Source organism: Enhydra lutris, unplaced genomic scaffold (genome assembly GCF_002288905.1).
Source record: "Enhydra lutris kenyoni isolate GAN:26980312 unplaced genomic scaffold, ASM228890v2 scaffoldscaffold28, whole genome shotgun sequence".
Taxonomy (NCBI): Eukaryota; Metazoa; Chordata; class Mammalia; order Carnivora; family Mustelidae; genus Enhydra; species Enhydra lutris.
The window spans coordinates 10,928,547-10,947,670 of record NW_019154112.1 but is presented as its reverse complement, the minus strand read 5'-3'; the positions used below and the strand labels follow the sequence as shown (position 1 = coordinate 10,947,670).

The following is a 19,124-nucleotide window of genomic DNA, read 5'->3' as shown; positions in this document are numbered from 1 at the left end:
TGTGGAGCATAAGGAATAACACGGAGGACATTGGGAGATGGAAAGAAGTGAATTGGGGGAAACCGGAGGGGGAGACAAACCATGAGAGACAGTGGACTCTGAGAAACAGAGGGTTTTGGAGGGGCGGGGAGTGGGGGGTTGGGTGAGCCCAGTGATGGTATTAAGGAGGACCCGTATTGCCTGGAGCCCTGGGCTTGGTGCATAAACAATGAATCTTGGAACACTGAAAAAAAGATAATTTTAGTATATGTGCTGCCGAAGCGAGCACTGAAAAAAAGATAAAATTACAAAGATAAAAAAAAAAAAAAGATTCTCTCTCCCTCTCCCTCTGCCTAAAATAAATAAAAGAATAAGAGAATAAATGAATAAATAAATCTTTTTTAAATGAAAGACATAAAACCACCTCTATTTGTGATGATATGATATGATCATGTACATAGAAAAGATGAAGGGATCTACTAAAAAGCTATGAGAACTAATAAATGAGTTTGGTGAGGTTGAAGGATAAAAGATCAATATACAAAAATCAATTGTATTTTTATTTATTAACAATGAACAAACCAAGATGACATTAAGAAAACAATTTCAGGGGCGTCTGGGTGGCTCAGTCCGTTAAATGTCTGCCTTCAGCTCAGGTCATGATGCTGGAGTTCCAGGATAGAACGGCTGGTCGAATTGGGCTTCCTGCTCAGCGGGGAGTCTGCTTCTTCCTCTGCCCCTCACACTGCTCATGCTCTCTCTCTCTCTGTCTCTCACTCTCTCTCTCAAATAAATAAATAAAATCTTTTTAAAAAAGAAAACAATTTCACTTGCAATACTATCAAAGAGAATGTGATACTTATGAAGAAATTTCTTAAGGAAGTGAAAACTGCATTCTGAGAACTGCAAAACATTGTTGATAAAAATTAAGAAAGATCTAAATAAGTGGAAAGATATTTCCTGTTCATGCATTGAAAGATGATGTTGTTAAAATGGCAGTACTCCCCCAATTGATCTATAGATTGAATACAAATACAATCAAAATATCATCTTCCTTTTTTGAATAAATTGACAAATTGATTCCAAAATTCCAATAAAAATGCAAGAGACCCAGATTAGCCAAAAAAAAAAAAAAAAAAAAAAAAAAAAAAAAATTGAAAAAAAAAAAAAAAAAAAAAAATTAAAACAAAGCAACTTGGAGGATTCATGTTTCCTAATTTTAAAACTTACTACAGCTATAGGAATCAAGCCTGTGATACTGTTATAAGAATAGACATATTTATCAAGACATAGCTTTGAGAGTCCAAAAGTAAACCCTCACATGATCAATTGATTTTTTGATAAGGGTGACAAGACAATTCAATGGAGAAAGAATAATCTTTCCAACAAATGCTGCTGGGAGAACTGGATATTCACATGTTAAAGATTAAAAGTTGCACCTGTCCCTTATACCATATATTAAAAGTTAACCTAAAATTAATCATAGACCTAAATGTAAGAGCTAAAACCATAAAGCTCCTAGAAGAAAGCCTAGGCATACATCTTCACCACCTTGGTTTAGGCAATGAATGTTTTCTTAGATAAGGCATCAAAAGTACATATGATAAAAGAAAAATAAACTGGACTTCATCCAAATTAAAAATTCTTCTGTTTCAGGACATCATGAAAGTGAAAGACATCCCACAGAATGGGAAGAAATATTTGCAATTCATATGTCTGACAAGGGACTTCTATCCAGAATATATAAAAACACTTATCCCTTACTAATAAAAATACAAATAGGCAAAGGCTCTGACTACATATTCCTCCAAAGCATATACACAAATGATGAATGAGTATGTTAGAAGATGCTCAACATTATCAGCCGTTACAGAAATACAAATCAAAACCACAATAAGATGCCACTTCACATCCACTGTGATGGCTATAATGAAAAGAAAAAAAAAAAAAAAGAAAGAAGAAGAAGAAGACCACTGCAAGTGTTGGTGAGGATATGGAGAAATTGGAGGTCTCATTCACTGCTGGTGGGAATGTAAAATGGTATAGCCACTTTGAAAAAATGTTTGAGGGGCGCCTGGGTGGCTCAGTGGGTTAAGCCACTGCCTTCAGCTCAGGTCATGATCTCAGGGTCCTGGGATCGAGCCCCGCAGAGCCCCGCATCGGGCTCTCTGCTCAGCAGGGGGCCTGCTTCCTCCTCTCTCTCTGCCTGCCTCTCTGCCTGCTTGTGATCTCTCTCTGTCAAATAAATAAATAAAATCTTAAAAAAAAAAAAAAAGAAAGAAAAAATGTTTGACAGTTCCTCAAATGTTGAACATAGAGTTACCATATGACCGAGCAATTCACTCCTGGGTATATACCCAAGAGAACTGAAAACATGTCCACACAAGAACTTGTGTATAAAGAGTCATAGAAACATTATTCATAGCACATTTGTTATGTTTTAGATTTCTGCTAATTGCACTAGCAAGTATGGTGCTTTGGTTTGCTTTTAACTGATTTCCAGGCGGGTAGAACATTTCTATACCATGTTTACCACTGTTTTTTGTTTTATGCCTTTTTTCGTTTATGCCTTTGCCCACTTTCCCATTTTATTTCTGCTGAGTGGGCTTTTTCTTACTGATCTGTATATAAAGCAGGTCGTACCAAAAACAAGTTGCATTTGACAGGAGAGCTGGGAAGGTCTGGAATTTAGGGGACCATTGTAATACTTGGCCCAGAGTAAATAGTGAAAAATTAGGAACAAAGAAGAATCTCTGCTCTCATCGCTTCTGTTTAACAATGTAAATAGTGGGAACAACACTTCTTCTCAATAAAGTGGAAACAACCCAAATGTCCAGTATGATAAATGGAAAGTAAACTGTAGTGTATGCATGCAATGGAATATTATGACACAGCAATTAAAGGAACAAAATATTGATACAGGCTACATCATGAATGAACCCTGAACACATTAGGAAAACTACCTGAAAGAAGCCAAAGACAAAAGATCACAAACTGTAGAGTTCCATTTTTATGAAATGTCCGGAACAAAATGTACAGAGGCAGAACGTCTATCTGTGTTTGTCTAAGGGTAGGAAGGAGACGGGGAGTATGTGTTAGTGGGTGTGAAGTTTCTTCTTGGGGCAATGGAAATGTTCTGAGTTGATTATGGTGATGGTTACTTAACACTGTGAATATACTAAACACTATTGAGTTGCATACATTAAATGTGTGAATTGTATGGGTGTAAATGATACCTTAATAAACATCTTTTAAAGTATGTGTTTATTAAGGTGAAACACTAAAAACCTGAAGTTTCCAACCAATTATAGGGTTTAAGACTTGTTGGCATTCTTTTTCATTTTTACATTGAGGCTAGATAAAGTGCTGTGTTCAAAATTACCTGGATTCGTTTATTTTTTCTCTCTGAAGTTATGTTCATTTGAAATACAACTAGGTTCATTTGTTTCTGTTTATATTCAATTTTAGAATTATGCCTATATTTAGTTTTATTTTTGAATGTTTAAAATATTTGTTTCCAAAATAAGAATTATACATGTTATGCTCAGACAAGTGTTTTTCCTTCCCTTCTTCTTTCCACTTTGATCTTACCCCAGCCCCATGTATGACCAATTTCATTAGTTTCTTGTTATCTTTCCTAACGCTCTTTAAAAAAAAAAAAAAAAAAAAAAGATTTTATTTTAAAATAATCTCCACACCCAACATGGGGCTCAAATCCACAACCCCAAGATCAAGAGTCGCATGTTCCACTGACTGAACCAACCAAGTGCCCCTTTTTGGCAAAAGATTTTTGAGAAGCAACCAAGTAAAAAAAATGAAGCATTTAAAACTGAAAACATAACAAAATTGGATGACAGAACTCATATAAAATGGATAAACTTGCTTATTAAAAGATAAGAATCTCAGTTTAGATTACAAAGCAAACCTAAATATAAGTACCAAATAGGAGACGCACATAATAAAGTCAGTCAGAGCTTGAAGGTGAAAAAGAATGGTCAAAGATAGATCAAATTCACACAAAAAGAAAATAGAGACTCCATTATTATCAGACGAGGTTGAATTTTATACGAAAAAGCATTAAACTAGACCAAGAAGGTTGTTTAACAATGATAAAAGGGTACAATAGAAATGCATACAGATTGGCCCAGCAATTCCAGTTTTAGTTAAGAGGTATGTAAAGGTTAAGACTACAGTAATGTTTATAATAACAAAAGACTGAATACAGTCCCCCCCCAATTTCTATCATTAAGATTGGTTGAATAAATTATAACACAGAACACTATGTAGCCCTGGAAAATAATGCATAGCCTCCAAGATATACTGTTAAGGAAAAAAAAAAAAAAGGCAAGATACAGAACAGTATGCACAGCGTGCTTTCATTTGCATTTCTATTGTGTGTGCCTAGACATCTGGGAGATCTAGAAATTGCCTTTGGGGAGGAAGATTAGGGAATTGGAGCTCTAGGTTGAGATTTAAATTATATATATATATATATATATATATATATATATATATGTATTTACACACATATATATATTTTTATTTTTATATATTTAATAATAAATATTTAATACTTAATATTCAAATACTCAAGTAGGATAAGAAAATTCAAATAGTTTAAAAATGTATGTATATACCTACCTACATATCTTCTTACACTCTTTGGATTTTTCCTGCATGATTACCTTTTCACTTAAAAAAGACTTAATTTGGGGGCACCTGGGTAGCCCAGTTGGCTAAGCATCTGCTTTTGGCTCTGGTCATGATCCTGGGATCCTGGGATAGCACCCCACTTTGGGCTCCCTGCTCAGCAGGGAGCCTGCTTCTCCCTCTACCTATTGCTTCCTCTGCTTTTCTGTCTGTCTGTCTGTCTATCTCTCTCTCTCTATCAAATAAATAAATAAAATCTTCTTTATTAAGAGCTAATTTTAGAAGGTTTAAAAGATGAAAAGCCCTTCCAGGCCCCAAATTCTACTGTATCATCATTTTGCATAACCCTGCTCAATAGAGAATCTCCAAGAACACATTATAAGTTGAAGTACGAAAGGTAGAAAGTGGTTGTTCATGTGATTCAAGTCTTAGGTACTGCTGAATATTTTGTAAACCATGTGTTTAGTTTTGTCACCAGGGGATTATATATCATAGAATGTACCATAGAATAAGTCTGGTTATTTCTTCCCAAGACGAAATGAATAGTCTACAAAGTCCAGTTTCTTGAAATAAGTGGAAAAGTTTTAGATGAATTCTACCTTTACCTAACATAGAAAAGGCATCATAATAAAAAATACATTCTTGGTTTTTGTCAGACTAAGGTTTGAATCCTGGTTTACCACTTACTTTCTGTGTGATCTTGAACAAACATGTTCTCTCTTGCGATCTCAGATTCTTCTTCCATGAAAGGGGAATCATTTCTGCTCTGTTGGTCTCATGAGGGGTTGTAGGGATCCAGGGAGATAATGGATATGAAGAAGATAATCCAGCCTAAGGGATTATGGATAATTTCACTACTCAGCATATGTAGACCATGTATTGAAAACAGCCTAAAAGGGAGTAGCCAGATATTCCATTGTCAGTTTTCTAGAGTTTTCTGAGACGACGGATCAACTGAGCAGCCACAGGGTACTGGCTCAGAACACAGGAGGCGACACGGCTCACTTAAGTGTGTAAACTGATACCATAACGAAACATGAGAGATGAAGCTGTTTGTCGTATACCCAATTCTAGCATCATGGAGTCATGGAGTGGTACTGAAATACTCAGGGTAGGATTTGAGGTACTTGCGTTACTGGGAACTCGGTGACTCACACTTGTTGTGGCAAATGTACGCTACATCTTGCTTGAGGAAAATTGTCGTGTTAAAGTCTGGTACAAGAAGGGTAGGGAGAGATGGCCTAATCAAAAGGCAACTTTAGGGGTGCCTGGGTGGCTCAGTGGGTTGAAGCCTCTGCCTTCGGCTCAGGTCATGATCCCAGGGTCCTGGGATCGAGCCCCGCATCGGGCTCTCTGCTCAGCAGGAAGCCTGCTTCTCCCTCTCTCTCTCTCTGCCTGCCGCTCTGCCTACTTGTGATCTCTGTCTGTCAAATAAATAAATAAAATCTTTAAAAAAAAAAGGCAACTTTAATAACTCAGATTAATGATTGGGAATATTCTTTCTGCATGTGATCCCACAGAAGGAACAAAGGGAATTTTTTCCTTCTATAAGGTCAGAGCTGCCGGTGGAACAGCTCTAGGCCATCCCTACAGGCCTCCTTCAGAGGCCAGAATCAGAACCCAGTGCCTGCATCCCCCTGCAGTTTGCAGCACCGCACTCACACATACACCTGTGTCTCCAAAGATGAACTAAAGCTTTTAGGCATTAAAGAGGTATTAGTATGGTGAAAGGAATTGCTTCATGGTTCAGTGCATACATTAATCTAAGAAGGGCTTAAAAGTCGTTTATTGGCATGAGCAATTTACCATCAACCCATTTTCAATTGGCAGTTTAATTACCATTTTATGTCAAAGGTTATCATTTCTCTCTTTAATATTTTCTTTTATATCTGATTTAATATTTTTATGGGACAGATTTAATAATAAATCATGAGATTTTTCTTAATTACTTTTTTACCTCTGAGTTTTTTCACTATTCTGCTGCTCTTTTTCCCTGGAGTGCATAACAGAATCTCATCAACAGCAAGAAATTAGAGATCTAAAAAAGGAGGGGGGGCCTGGGTGGCTCAGTCTGTTAAGCATCTGCCTTTGGCTCAGGTCATGAACCCAGAGTCCTGGGATCGAGTCCCACATTGGGCTCCCAACTCAGTGGGGAGTTTGCTTCTTCCTCTCCCTCTGCCACTCCCCATGCTTGTACACACTTTCTCTCTCTCTGTCTCTCTGACAAATAAATAAATAAATCATTTTAAGAAAAGGGTACTTGTCTGATACAGGCTTAGTGAGACTTACTACAGCAGGCACTTCTGTTAAAAAGAAAGTGGGGACTGGATATTACTGGCCAATGAGCTTAAAATGCACAACAGAATGAGACATGCTTTAAAAAAAAAAAAAAGGCAGAATAGGCTTAGATTCCATTTATGGAAATGAAGTTCTTGGAGCACAGGAAAGTAGTAATTCTGTTTTCTGCTGATCAAACCACAACTGAGACAAAGAGTTCAATTTAGGAAAACATAATCTAGAAGAAATATGGAGGAGGGCCGCCAGAATAGAAAGAATCTGGAAACAGGCATGGGAGGAAGCACAGAAGGTGTTTGGGAGAATTGGCCTGAGAAAGAGAATAAAAGAAGGACAAGGACAAGGTCTGAAAATAGACAAAGAGCCACTAAGTGAAAAAAAGCATGAACTTATTATTTTTATGCATAGAACTAGGATTCTTAAGCAGAAGTCAGAGGGAAGTACTTTAGGAGTTAAATTATTTAAAATTATGTTTTAGCAAATAAACCTGTTTAAAAATTGGAATTTGCTATCTTGGGAAGTAGCTATTGCCCCACCATTCAAGTAGAAGATAAATGGGCGTCTATCAGGGACACCATAAAGCAGTGTTGTCCATGAAACATTGTGCAGGGACACAAATGTGTCCTGTCAAAACAGTACTTACCGCATGGGCCAAAGAGCCCTTGAAATATGACTAGTGTGACCAAGGAATGGAATTATTTTAAGTAATTATAATTTAAATTTAAACAGCCATATGGGCATAGTGGAGCGTGCATATATAGAGTCTAGGAGAAATCCCTGCATTGGGATGAAATATAGAATATACCACCTCTGAGAGATCTAACCTCATCTCCTATTGCTTCCTTTCACACTTCTTCTTTCCCCCTACTCTTCATACCCCACTCAAGTAATACTAACCTGTGATCTCACCTTGAATACACAATGCTAGTTCATGTTTATAAAAGGTTCATTTGTATGGAATGCTCTCCTTCAACATATTCTACTTTTCCTCATCCTTCCTTACATTCTTATTATTCTTCTGCAGACTATTTCCTGATACGCTTATGTCCTCTGATCTTGAACGTCTCTCTCTTATTAGGTACATCATACAATAGTTCAAACATCTGTTTATATCTTCCTCCTGCCTACTTGCTCTGAGTTTCCTTATTTTTTTTTTCTAAGATTTTATTTTTAAGTAACCTCCACACCCAGCATGGGACTCAACCTCATGAGCCCAAGATCAAGAGATATACATTCTACGGACTGAGCCAGCCAGGCGCCCTGACTCAGGTTCTTTAGGTTGGGGCAATGTTGGGTCTCCAGCACTTAGGATAACTGGCTTCCATAGTGGTTCTGTTGAACAGAAACGGAGGATGCCCACACCTGATACTCGACACACGTATTTACAAAATGATACCTAAGGAGTGCCTGGGTGGCTCAGTCAAACATCTGACTGTTGGTTTCAGCTCAGGTCATGATCTCTTGGGTCATGGGATTGAGCCCTGTTTTGGACTCCATGCTCAGTGGGGAATCTGCTTGGAGATTCTTTCTCTCCCTCTCCCTCTGCCCCTTCTGCTTGCACGCGTGCTCTCTTTCTCTCTCTCAAATAAAAAATCTTTTTAAAAATTTTTATTTATTCGACAGAGAGAGAGCCAGTGAGAGCAGGAACACAAGCAAGGGGAGTAGGAGAGGGAGAAGCAGGCTTCCCGCCAAGCAGGGAGCCGGACACAGGGCTCGATCCCAGGACCTTGGGATCACGACCTGAGCCGAAGACAGAAGCTTAACGACTGAGCCACCCAGACACACCTCAAATAAAAAATCTTTTAAAAAATTATACTTAAGAAATCTCCAGGGGCGCCTGGGGGCTCAGTGGGTTAAAGCCTCTGCCTTCAGCTTAGGTCATGATCTCAGGGTCCTGGGATTGAGCCCCACATCAGGCTCTCTGCTCAGCAGGGAGCCTGCTTCCTCCTCTCTCTCTGCCTGCCTCTCTGCCTACTTGTGATCTCTCTCTGTCAAATAAATAAATAAAATCTTAAAAAAGAAAGAAAGAAAGAAAGAAATCTCAATATAAGGGAGATGTTACAACCTGTAATTGGTAGGTGAGAATAAAGAGGTCAAGGTTTTAAAATAATTTGTCCAATATAACGGGAAAAGTAGAACAATTTGGCATATGATCATATGTTAACACTCACCTCACTGCTCCATTCCTGAATATCACTGTGTCGAGTTAAATACAGTTGCTTTGGAGGAATTTTAATTAAAGCTCTTAAAGTCTCAAGGGATCTCAAGATACACCCTGCTTTTTAGCAGTGAGATTGAGAAAGGCTAAATAAACTTCCCACATTTACTCAGCTAGGAAGTGTCAGAATTGGCTTTAAAACCAGGTACCCTATTTACTAAGAATTTATATCTCTGATATACAATGCTAGTTGTTATTTTAAAATAAAACATGTATTCAAATTTTCCTGATTCCAAAATAATACTTGTTTTTCATAGAAACATTGAAGAGTACAGACAAAATAGAAAACTATGAAGAAGAGAATAAAGATCATCAGTAATCTCCAAATGCAAAGACTGATTCATTCATTCATTCTGTTCACTGCCAAAGGCAGCTGGGAAACAGCAAAAATTGAGTAAGTTGGGCTTACTACTCATTGTAATGAAGGAGAATTCACACCATTAAAAGTCATGGGGTCTCCCAGTAAGAGAGTGTGTCAGAGATAATGTATGACAGGATTTTGTACCTTGGTTGAGTGATTCAGAGAAGGGTGTAAGGAAGGGGAGGAGGAGTTTCCTTTTAAACTGGTCCTGTTAGAAAACGAGACAGTTCTGTGATGGGTATCTCAAATTTTAGTTACAAGAAGGGTAGACCAAAAAAAGAATCAAGGTGTAACTTATAAAGAAGAAGTGGTCACTCATTTTGTCTGAGAGAGGGTGTGGGGGGAAGGGGTAGCACGCTGACCTTGATTTTGTTTTTCTGGTTTTTTTTTAAAGATTTTATTTATTTATCAGAAAGAGAGAGAGAGAGAGTAAGTGCAGGAGCAGGCAGAGGGGCAGAGGCAGAGAGAGAAGCAGGCTCCCTGCCGAGCAAGGAGCCCGATGCAAGACTCCATCCCAGGATTCTGGAGCCGAAGGCAGCGGCTTAACCGACTGAGCCACCCACATATCCCTGTTTTGTCTATTCTTAGACAAAATTACGAAGTGGCCTTACTTGTCTCATTTCATCATGGTCTCAGCGTAAGCTTGTCTAAAGTTGTTGATCCCTGAGATAGTTTATGTCTAATGAGAATATAACACAGCCCAACTGTGTCAGCCAGCTCTGAATGTCAGAGGCTCCTGCTTTTTGTCTTTCTTCTCTATTCAGTCAATAAATATTTATTAAGCACCTACTTAAAACTCAGATAAAGGAGCTCGAATGTAGTCAATAAAGTACAGTCCATGTTTGCCTGGAAATTATATTCTAATTTGGGGGTTCCACTAAGCAAAAAAATAAGTATCTAACACAAGGTCAGATAATGCTGACCTTCATAGTCAACGCTTTGAAGACGCATAAAGATAGGAGAGAAGCCCAAGTGGCAGGGGTTCCGTTTTAGGTACGGTGGGCGGGAAAGCCACTTTTGAGGTGGTCTGAGCAAAGGTCTGAACAAAGTGAGGGAATAAACCATGAGAGATGTGAGGGAAAAGAATTCCAAGCAGAAGGAACAGCAATTGAAAGTCCTGGTGGAGAAGTGTATGTTTGCTATGTTTGAGTAACAGCTAAGGTCAATGGGGTGGCAAAGGAGTCTGGGGGGGAAAGGAGGGTCTGTGGTAGGAAAGAAGCTCCAGGGTGAGGGGCAGAGGGGAAAGGAAAGGGGGCAGGGCTTTGTAAACAATGATGAAGTATTTGGACTTTAAGTGTGGTAGAAGTCACTGGAAGATTTTGAGTAGGGAATGAATATGATCTTGCCTATATTTTTAATGGATTAATCTGGCTGATAAGGGGTGGATATCTCGGGGAGAGTGGAAGGGAAGAAGTGTGATATAAGCAGGAGATCAATTAAAATACAACTTCATTAGTCCCGGTAAAAGATGATGCCTCGTGCAATAGGCTAGCACATGTCACCTGTGGCTATGAAGCACTTGAAATGTGGCCAGTCCAAACTGGAGGTGTTGTACGCGCCGAATACACATAGGCATAGGAAGACAGCTGGAAGGACACGTGGGTAACTCAGTTGGTTAAGTGTTTGCCTTCAGCTCAGGTCATGGTCCCAGGGTCCTGGGATCGAGTCCTGCATTGGGCTCGTTGCTCAGCGGGGAGTCTGCTTCTCCTTCTGCCTGCCATTCTCCCTGCTTGTGTGCGCTCTCTCTCTCTCTCTCTCTCTGATAAATGAACAAATAAAATCTTTAAAAAGAGGAGTGCCTGGGTGGCTCAGTGGGTTAAGCCTCTGCCTTCAGCTCAGGTCATGAACTCGGGGTCCTGGGATCGAGCCCCGCCATCGGGCTCTCTGCTCAGCAGGGAGCCTGCTTCCCCCTCTCTCTCTGCCTGCCTCTCTGCCGGCTTGTGGTCTCTCTCTGTCAAATAAATAAATAAAAATCTTTAAAAAAGAATAAAGGAAGACTGCTGAAGAAAAGTATAAGATAATCTCAATTAGTATTTGTGTTTAGTACATGTTGAAATGTAATTTCATATTTCAACATGAATTATATCACATGTTGAAACGATAACATTTTGGAGATATTTGGTTAGATAAAGTATGTAATTAAAATTGATTTCACTTGCTTCTTTTCACCCTTTTCTTAAAATAAATTTTTAAGCCCCAGCATGGGGCTCAAACTCACGACCCTGAGATCAGGAGGCAGGAGCTATACCGACTGAGCCAGCCGGATGCCTCTCTTTTTAATTTGGTTACTAGAAAATTCAGAATTACTCATGTGGCTTACATTCAATTTCTATTAGATAGCATTGGTCTAGAGTCATAGGGTGAAGGTGATGAGGAAAGGTCAGATACATGATGTATTTCTTTTTTTTAATAATTTTTTTATTTTTTTATAAACATAAAATGTATTATTAGCCCCAGGGGTACAGGTCTGTGATTCACCAGGTTTACACACTTCACAACACTCACCATAACAAATACCCTCCCCAATGTCCATAACCCCACAACACTCTCCCTACCCCTGGCCCCCCTCAGTTTGTTTTGTGAGATTAAGAGTCTCTTATGATTTGTCTCCCTCCCGATCTCATCTTGTTTCATTTATTCCCCATTTATTCATTATACCCCCCAAACCCCCACGTTGCATCTCCACTTCCTCATATCAGGGAGATCATATGATAATTGTCTTTCTCTGATTGACTTATTTCACTAAGCATAATACCCTCTAGTTCCATCCACATCATTGCAAATGGCAAAACTTCATTTCTTTTGATGGCTGCATAGTATTTCATTGTATATATATATACCACATCTTCTTTATCCATTCCCATGATGTATTTCTAAGGTAATGTGGCATTGCTTACTGATAAGTTGGAAGAGAGGTATGAGAGAAAAAAAGGAATCAAGTGTGATTCTAGGACTTGAACATAAGTATCTGGTTAAATGGAGATGCCATTTGCTGAGCTAGGGAATGTTGGAGCAAAGTTTGAGGGGTCTATTAGAAATCCAAGTGGAGATGTTCACAGGAGAGTTTGGTACTCGGGATATAAATATGGGAGTCACAGGCTTATGGATGATATTTAAATTCATGGGACTGGATGAGATCACCACAGAAACAAGGATGATGGAGAAAAGAAGCAACCCAAGAACTGTGTCTAGAAGAACTAGGGAAAAAAAGAGAATCTTTTGGGGAAAAATCCCATAAGAGTATAATATCTCAGAAGTCAAATGAAGAAAATGAAGAATGTGGGAGTGATCAGCTCTATCAAAGGCAGCTGAGAGATTCAACTTGAGGAGGACTGAGAATTGACCATTGGATTTGAAAAATGTGAATCAGAACATTGTCATTGTTGTGGTGGGGATAAGTGCCTCTATGAGTAAGTTCAAGAGAGATGGGAGTGATCAAAGTCTATCCTTGGGTTTTGCTGCAAAGAGGAACAGAGAAATTTGAGGTAGCTGTAGGGCAATGTGGAGTCTAGTGGTGAGAGGGATGGGATCTGGTGACAAAGTGGGAAGGTTGCCTTAGGCAGGAACTCACATTGTGCTTCCATTCCAACAGAACGGGAAGGCAGAGAACACAGCATGGAGGCAGGTGAATGGGGAGCTGAGGTTGGTGAGCGCATTTGGAAGTTCTCTTCAGACTGATTTAACTTTCTTAGTGAAATAAGAAACGAGCCATCTGCTGACTAGGATGGGGAGACTGTTGAAAGCATGAGGAAAGAAAATGTGTAAAATAGTTACCTTGAAGAGTTGGAGAGTGGATATTGTTAGGGAAGATTTTAGTTCTTGCATCACTGTGACTTTCCAAAACTTTCATAAAATGCAATAATTTCAGTGTTCAGGTACATAATCCTTCCAATATTCTGGCCTCTCAGTTACTTGCCCTCCTCTTTTCCAATGATCTTCTCTTCTAACACCCTATCTTTTCCTCCACTTACTGCCATGATACCCTTGACCTGATCATTTACATTAAAGTGCCACCCTCCCATAATTTCAATTTCAAGCTCTCCACTTTTTTATCACCCCCTTCCAACTTTCTAGCTTCTTTCCTTTAGTGTCTTGTTCCCAATAATCCTCCACTCCATCCCTACAAACTTTTCACTGTCCCTCACTGCCCTTCTATTTCAACCCCCTCCTTATTTGACTCAAATGCCTTGGTCAATCAACTCTTTGACTATGGTCTCCAGTCCTTTGCCCCTGCCTGGGCTTTGTTGCTGCTCCTGGACAGCACTCTAGCAACTCTCCCACTTCTCTCTAGTTTCCTCAAATTGTCTTTCTCCTCTTGATTTTTCTTTTACTATACAATACATGCTCTAGTTTCTCCCATCTAAAAAATACACCATTTTTAAAAATCCTACTTTTCCCACTAACTACTGTGCTTTCTCTCTTTCCCTGTATAAGGGGAAAAAAACTTCTTAAAAGAGTTGTTTCCATCACTGCTTCCAAATCCTTTCCTTTCATTTTCTCTTGGAACCTTCCTGGCCTTTCTTTGCCACACCCCACAGAAACTCTGTATTGCAAAATCCAGTGATTCATTCCCAGTCCTCATTTTACTCTAACAGAGATTTCATCTTGTTTCATCCTTTTCTTCACTTGACTTCCAGGACATCAGAGTTTTCTGATTTTTTTCTGTATCACTGGCTACTCCCTCTGAACACCAAAATGCTGAGACCTTGGACTTCATTTTTCTATCTCCATTCACTCCATTGGAAATCTGATTCAGCCTCATGGCATTAAGTGCCACATGCATGCTTATGACACCCAGATTTTGTGTTCACCCAAGGTCTGTTCCCTGAATTCCAAGTTTATATTTAACTTCCCACTCAATATCCCCACTTGAGTGTCTAATTGGCTTCTCAAATCTAGCATATCCCAAACTGGCATTTTATCATCCCTGCTAAACTTCCACCACCCACTCTTCCTCCTCTAGGGTTGATGGCAACTCCACTTTCCCAGTTGTTCAGACCAAAAGCCTTGAAGTCATCCTTGACTCTTCTTTGTCTCACATCTCACATTCAATGTGTTAGAAAATGTGCCCATTTTTTACCATCTGGGGCCACCCCAGGTCTTCCCTGACTGCTCTGAACTTAGTGGTTTCACATCTTGTGCACTATTGGTTTGCAATACAGTAGTTGAGAAGCCCTTAGCATGTGGAGGAGAACGATGGGTGTAAGAGAACAAGGAGAAGAGTTCTAAGCAAAAGAAACTAAAATCAGGGAAGAACAAAATGACTGCTAGCCATTTTATAGGGAGGACTGCTAATTGTTCAACATAGCTGAAACAAAGGATGGAAGAGATAAGCCGGGACAAATACACAGGGGCCAGATTATGAAAGGCCCTCTATTATTTACTAGGCAGTGTGGAATGAGGAGTCATTAAAAAGTCTTAAGTGGGGGAGAACAGAAGTTGATTTGTGTTGGCCAGATCACCATCACAGCAAAGTAGAAGAGAAGGCAGACAGGACACAACGGGAGTGAGGGGTGGAGGGCAGATAGTCAAAAAGAACTACTTTTGCAGTAGCCTGGGGGAAAGATGGTGAGCACTTGAAGTAAGGTAGGTTCTGTGGAGATCGAGAAAGAGAAGACGTAGCCAAGAAATCTTAAAAATACGGATTCTCTTAGATCTGGTGTATGATTGAACATGAGGAAAGGAGGGTATCAAGACAATTCCCAGTTTTCTGCCTTGGGTGTGTTTTGGATAGTGGTGCCACCACCTGAGAGAGGAGACGAGAGCCCCGAGTATAGAGGACAGATGATGGGTTTCTGTTGGACAGACTGAATGCCAGGTATACAGGGACTTCTCAGTGAAGACGTTCAGGAAGTTGTAAATTCTATGGGTCAGGTGCTCTGGAGAGAGGTTTGGGCCGCGGAGGTGAGTTTAGGAGTTACTTGAACGTGTAGCACTTTGTTCTAGTCCGCGCACTGTGAATTGCTCAGTGATAGGACACCGAGGGAAAAGGAAATAATCCAAGGATCATGCTAGGTATATGCACAGGAAAAGAAACCCCTGAACATTCAGAATTGTTGGAAGTAAGGTGAGAACCAAGAGAGGGTGGAGTCTCAGAAATTAAGGGAGGAATTTCAAGGGGAGTCATCCTTAAGTAAGATGAGGACTGTCTTAGGTAGTCCAGACGGCTAGAGCAAAATAGCATGGAGGGGGCAGCTTGAACAACAGACTTTCATTTCTCACGATTCTGGAGGCTGGGAAGTCCAAGATCTGCTGAACTGCCAGCAAGTTCAGTTCCTGGTGGGGATGCTTGTACTTACTTGAAGTGGCTACCTCTTGCTGGGTCCTTACCTTCAGGGGTAGGGGTAGGGGTAGGAGGGAGAGAGGAAGAGAAAGAGAGGGAGAGAGAGAATGAGTGAGCTCTGGTCTCTCTTCTGAGTCTCATTAGAACACTAGTCCATCATGGAGGCCCCAACCACATGATCTCATCTTAACCTAATTACCTCTCAAAGGCCCTACCTCTAAATAACATCACATTGAGGGTTAGGGCTTAGACGTATAAATTTGGGGGAGACACAAACATTAAGTCCATAACACGAATAAAGGAGTCCCTTAGATTTGACAGTCAAGAAGCATTTGCTGGCCTTCATCAGAAAAAAATTTGGTGAAGTTGTGAGTGTAGAAGTCTGATGGCCGATAAAGGGAAAAGTCGGAAGGCCAAGACAATGAGCTCAGTTTAATGTCTCAGTAACTGACTTCAAAGGGAAGGAGAAAAAGAAGAATGTATTCAGGGAGGGGTGCAGAGCTGTTTTATCCTGGAGACATTTGAGCACACTCAGTAAAGAATAATTTAATACTTTAAAAATATTACAGAGAAAGAAGATTACTGATGGAACAAGGTCTTGGGATTAGAGAAGAAGTAAGTTTGGGGTCAGATAAAGTAAACACGCAGCTTCTGGGGCCAGCTTCTGGGGAGTGACCTTCGGAGTTGCCCAGGGCTCACTTTCAGAAAGGGCCCTATGCTTTATTTCATCTCTGTCTGGGCCACTTTGAAATTCCTAATCGTGTTCTCTTTGAATTTGCGTGTCATATATGACATTCAAAGGGACAATGAAGCACGTGCACGAACAGAGAAGATCTGCCTGGCAGCAGGGTGCACACATTTCAGTTTAAGCCCACAGACGTGGTAGACAGCAGGCAGTTCTCCTGGCTGAACCTGACACAGACCCCGGGAATGACAGGAGGAGGTGCGGGGGCTGAGACTTGGTCCAGATTCAGGGGGAGCACCCGTGGTGGTGGCCACAACCCTAGCACCAGAAGAGAGCAGGGACTTGGCATGGAGGCAGCTTCAGGACCTATCTCAACTCCACAGCACCTAAACAAATATTAACTTTTCTGCATGAACACCAGGACAGGAACTGTTGGTGTATGGACAGTAAACTCTGTAAAAAATATTAATGCAGGTGCCTGGGTGACTAAGTGGATTAAGTGTCTGCCTTTGGCTCAGGTCATGTTCCCAGGGTCCTGGGATCGAGCCCCACATCAGGCTCCCTGCTCAGTAGGAAGTCTGCTTCTCCTTCTCCCTCTGCTGCTCTCTCTCTCTCTCTGTGTGTCAAATAAATAAATAAAATCTTTAGCAAATATATTAATGCAAAAATAGAAGCTGACACATGGGCATTGCAATAAACCATGTCCGGGAGTTATTAGAATATTTCAGAGTTCAGAATTTCTGATTTTGAAAACTCCTGCAATGCTGTCAAATGAATGTCTCTTCAATTGCTATTGTATAAATTTATTGTATAAATTTACATTTATAATTAAACTCGGACTTGATAGGAAACTGATTTGTATGAAGAGTTAAATCATTTTAGAAAAGCTGTTCCACAAGAATCGTCATCGGCTCTAGATGTATTAGAATTTATATTTCTGAATAAGTTATCAGAAATTTACCTCAAATGTTGTCATAACCTATGAAACACCTTCAGAGCTCCATCAGCACAAAGATCCTTCTCAAAATTAAAAAATTATCAGAAATTATTTGCAATCCTGGATTTGAAAAGAGCCATTGGCATTGCTTCCAGTTACATCAGTTGAAAATGAAGTTGCTAAAAGTAAAAATTGTGCCACCCTAATAAGTGAACTTGCAAAAAAGTAAGCTGGAATAGTCTTGTCATTAGGATGTCAGATTAATAAAATATTGTTACTATACAATACCAAAGACTTTTTTTACAATTTGAAAGTTTATCACTATTATTATTACTCATAATGTAATTGTATAGTTTTATAGTCAAAAAATTTTTTAAAGGAAAAGCTTTATACTTTGGTACCTATAACTGCATTTTTCCCTTAATTTTTAAAATAAGAGGCCCTGTTTTTCACTTTGCATTAAGCCCTGCAAAACAAGTAGCTGAACCTAGGTGTGAGCATAGGATGTTGAGGAATCTTATGCCTGATATATTCAGTTTCTTTTTTTTCCTTCTGGAAACTTGGGGACAAGAAAATGAGGAATGGGGAGAATAGAAGGAGAGTGGGTTCTAAGTGTTAGCTCAAAGGAGAGTTTTAACAATTTAGATTTAATGGGGGAATCAGTAAGGGAATGTAGCATTTTGTCTGGGGGTTTTAAAATACTTTCACTGTAATAATTTCCATAAGCTTTAAAAAATTACTACGTCAATAATATGCATTTTATGACCAATCATAAAGAAAATTACATTTGGGGATTATGCTATTTCTGCCAAAACATTTGCTAGGCTTAATATCATGTTGTGAAAAGTCAAATACAGTTAGCCTGATTCGATATGAAATAAATGGTTTGCTAAGGTCTCAGTTGCTATAGATGATAGAGAATAAATGTAAAAATACCGTGTAAACTGTAAAGCATGATAAGCACTAGAGTTGTTAAATTTAGTTTTATTCTACTACTGTTATCATTTTGATGTGTTTTCTTTCAGATTTTTTTCCTCAGCAAATTAATTAGAACGTAAGTATGATCATATAGTTACATGTTATATAAATTTTCCACAAAAATCATTTTTATATTTACATGATTGTCCATTTACATGTGTCTCTGTCATACATGATTTATCTATTTACTTATTGTTGGGCATTTAGGTAATTTCCAACTTTTTTGTAATTTTATATAACCACATGAAGTTTCCTCATTGAACTCCTTTCCGGTTAAAATGTTTCTAAAATTAAACTACATTTAATCATGCTTCATTTCTTTGCCTGTCCCACTCCCCTTCTCAACAAACACAAAAATATGAGTCATTGACCTATTTGAATCTTAGTAACTGAGATCATTGTGCATTAAAACATTCTCATCTTTTTTTAAAGATTTAATTTATTTTAGAGAGAGAAAGAGTAGGGCGAGGAGTAGAGGGAGAATAAGAGGGACAAGCAGACTCTGAGATGAGTGCAGAGTCCAATATGGGGCTGGGGGTGGGGGGCTTCACCCCAGGACCCTGAGATCATGACTTGAGCTGAAATCAAGAGTCGGACGCTCAACCCACTGAGCCACCCAGGCACTCCTAATACATGATTCTTAGAAGGTGAAAAACTAAAGCTAACCCCACAGGAAATTGCTTTTATGAACTTATTTTCTGTATATGGCCACAGAGTGGTAATGTCTGAGAATTTCTT

At 39.4% G+C, this 19,124-nt stretch overlaps 1 protein-coding gene across 2 annotated transcripts in view; it reads left to right on the top strand.

Annotated features, from left to right (window-relative positions):
• LOC111152512 (succinate dehydrogenase complex assembly factor 4) overlaps positions 1–18,790 on the top strand; it is a 60,376-nt gene extending 41,586 nt beyond the window's left edge. Inside the window, exons 3-4 of one of the 2 annotated variants that reach the window (XR_002640926.1) lie at positions 9,400–9,536; positions 18,434–18,790. Coding sequence is in view for 1 of the 2 variants with exons in the window: in XM_022510998.1 (XP_022366706.1) it covers positions 9,400–9,461 (62 nt within the window). In the remaining variant the exon portion in view is untranslated. Of the gene's footprint in view, positions 1–9,399; positions 9,620–18,433 lie in introns of those variants that run through there. The other variant, XM_022510998.1, reaches the window with a different exon arrangement.
• The last annotated feature ends 334 nt before the right edge of the window (positions 18,791–19,124 follow it).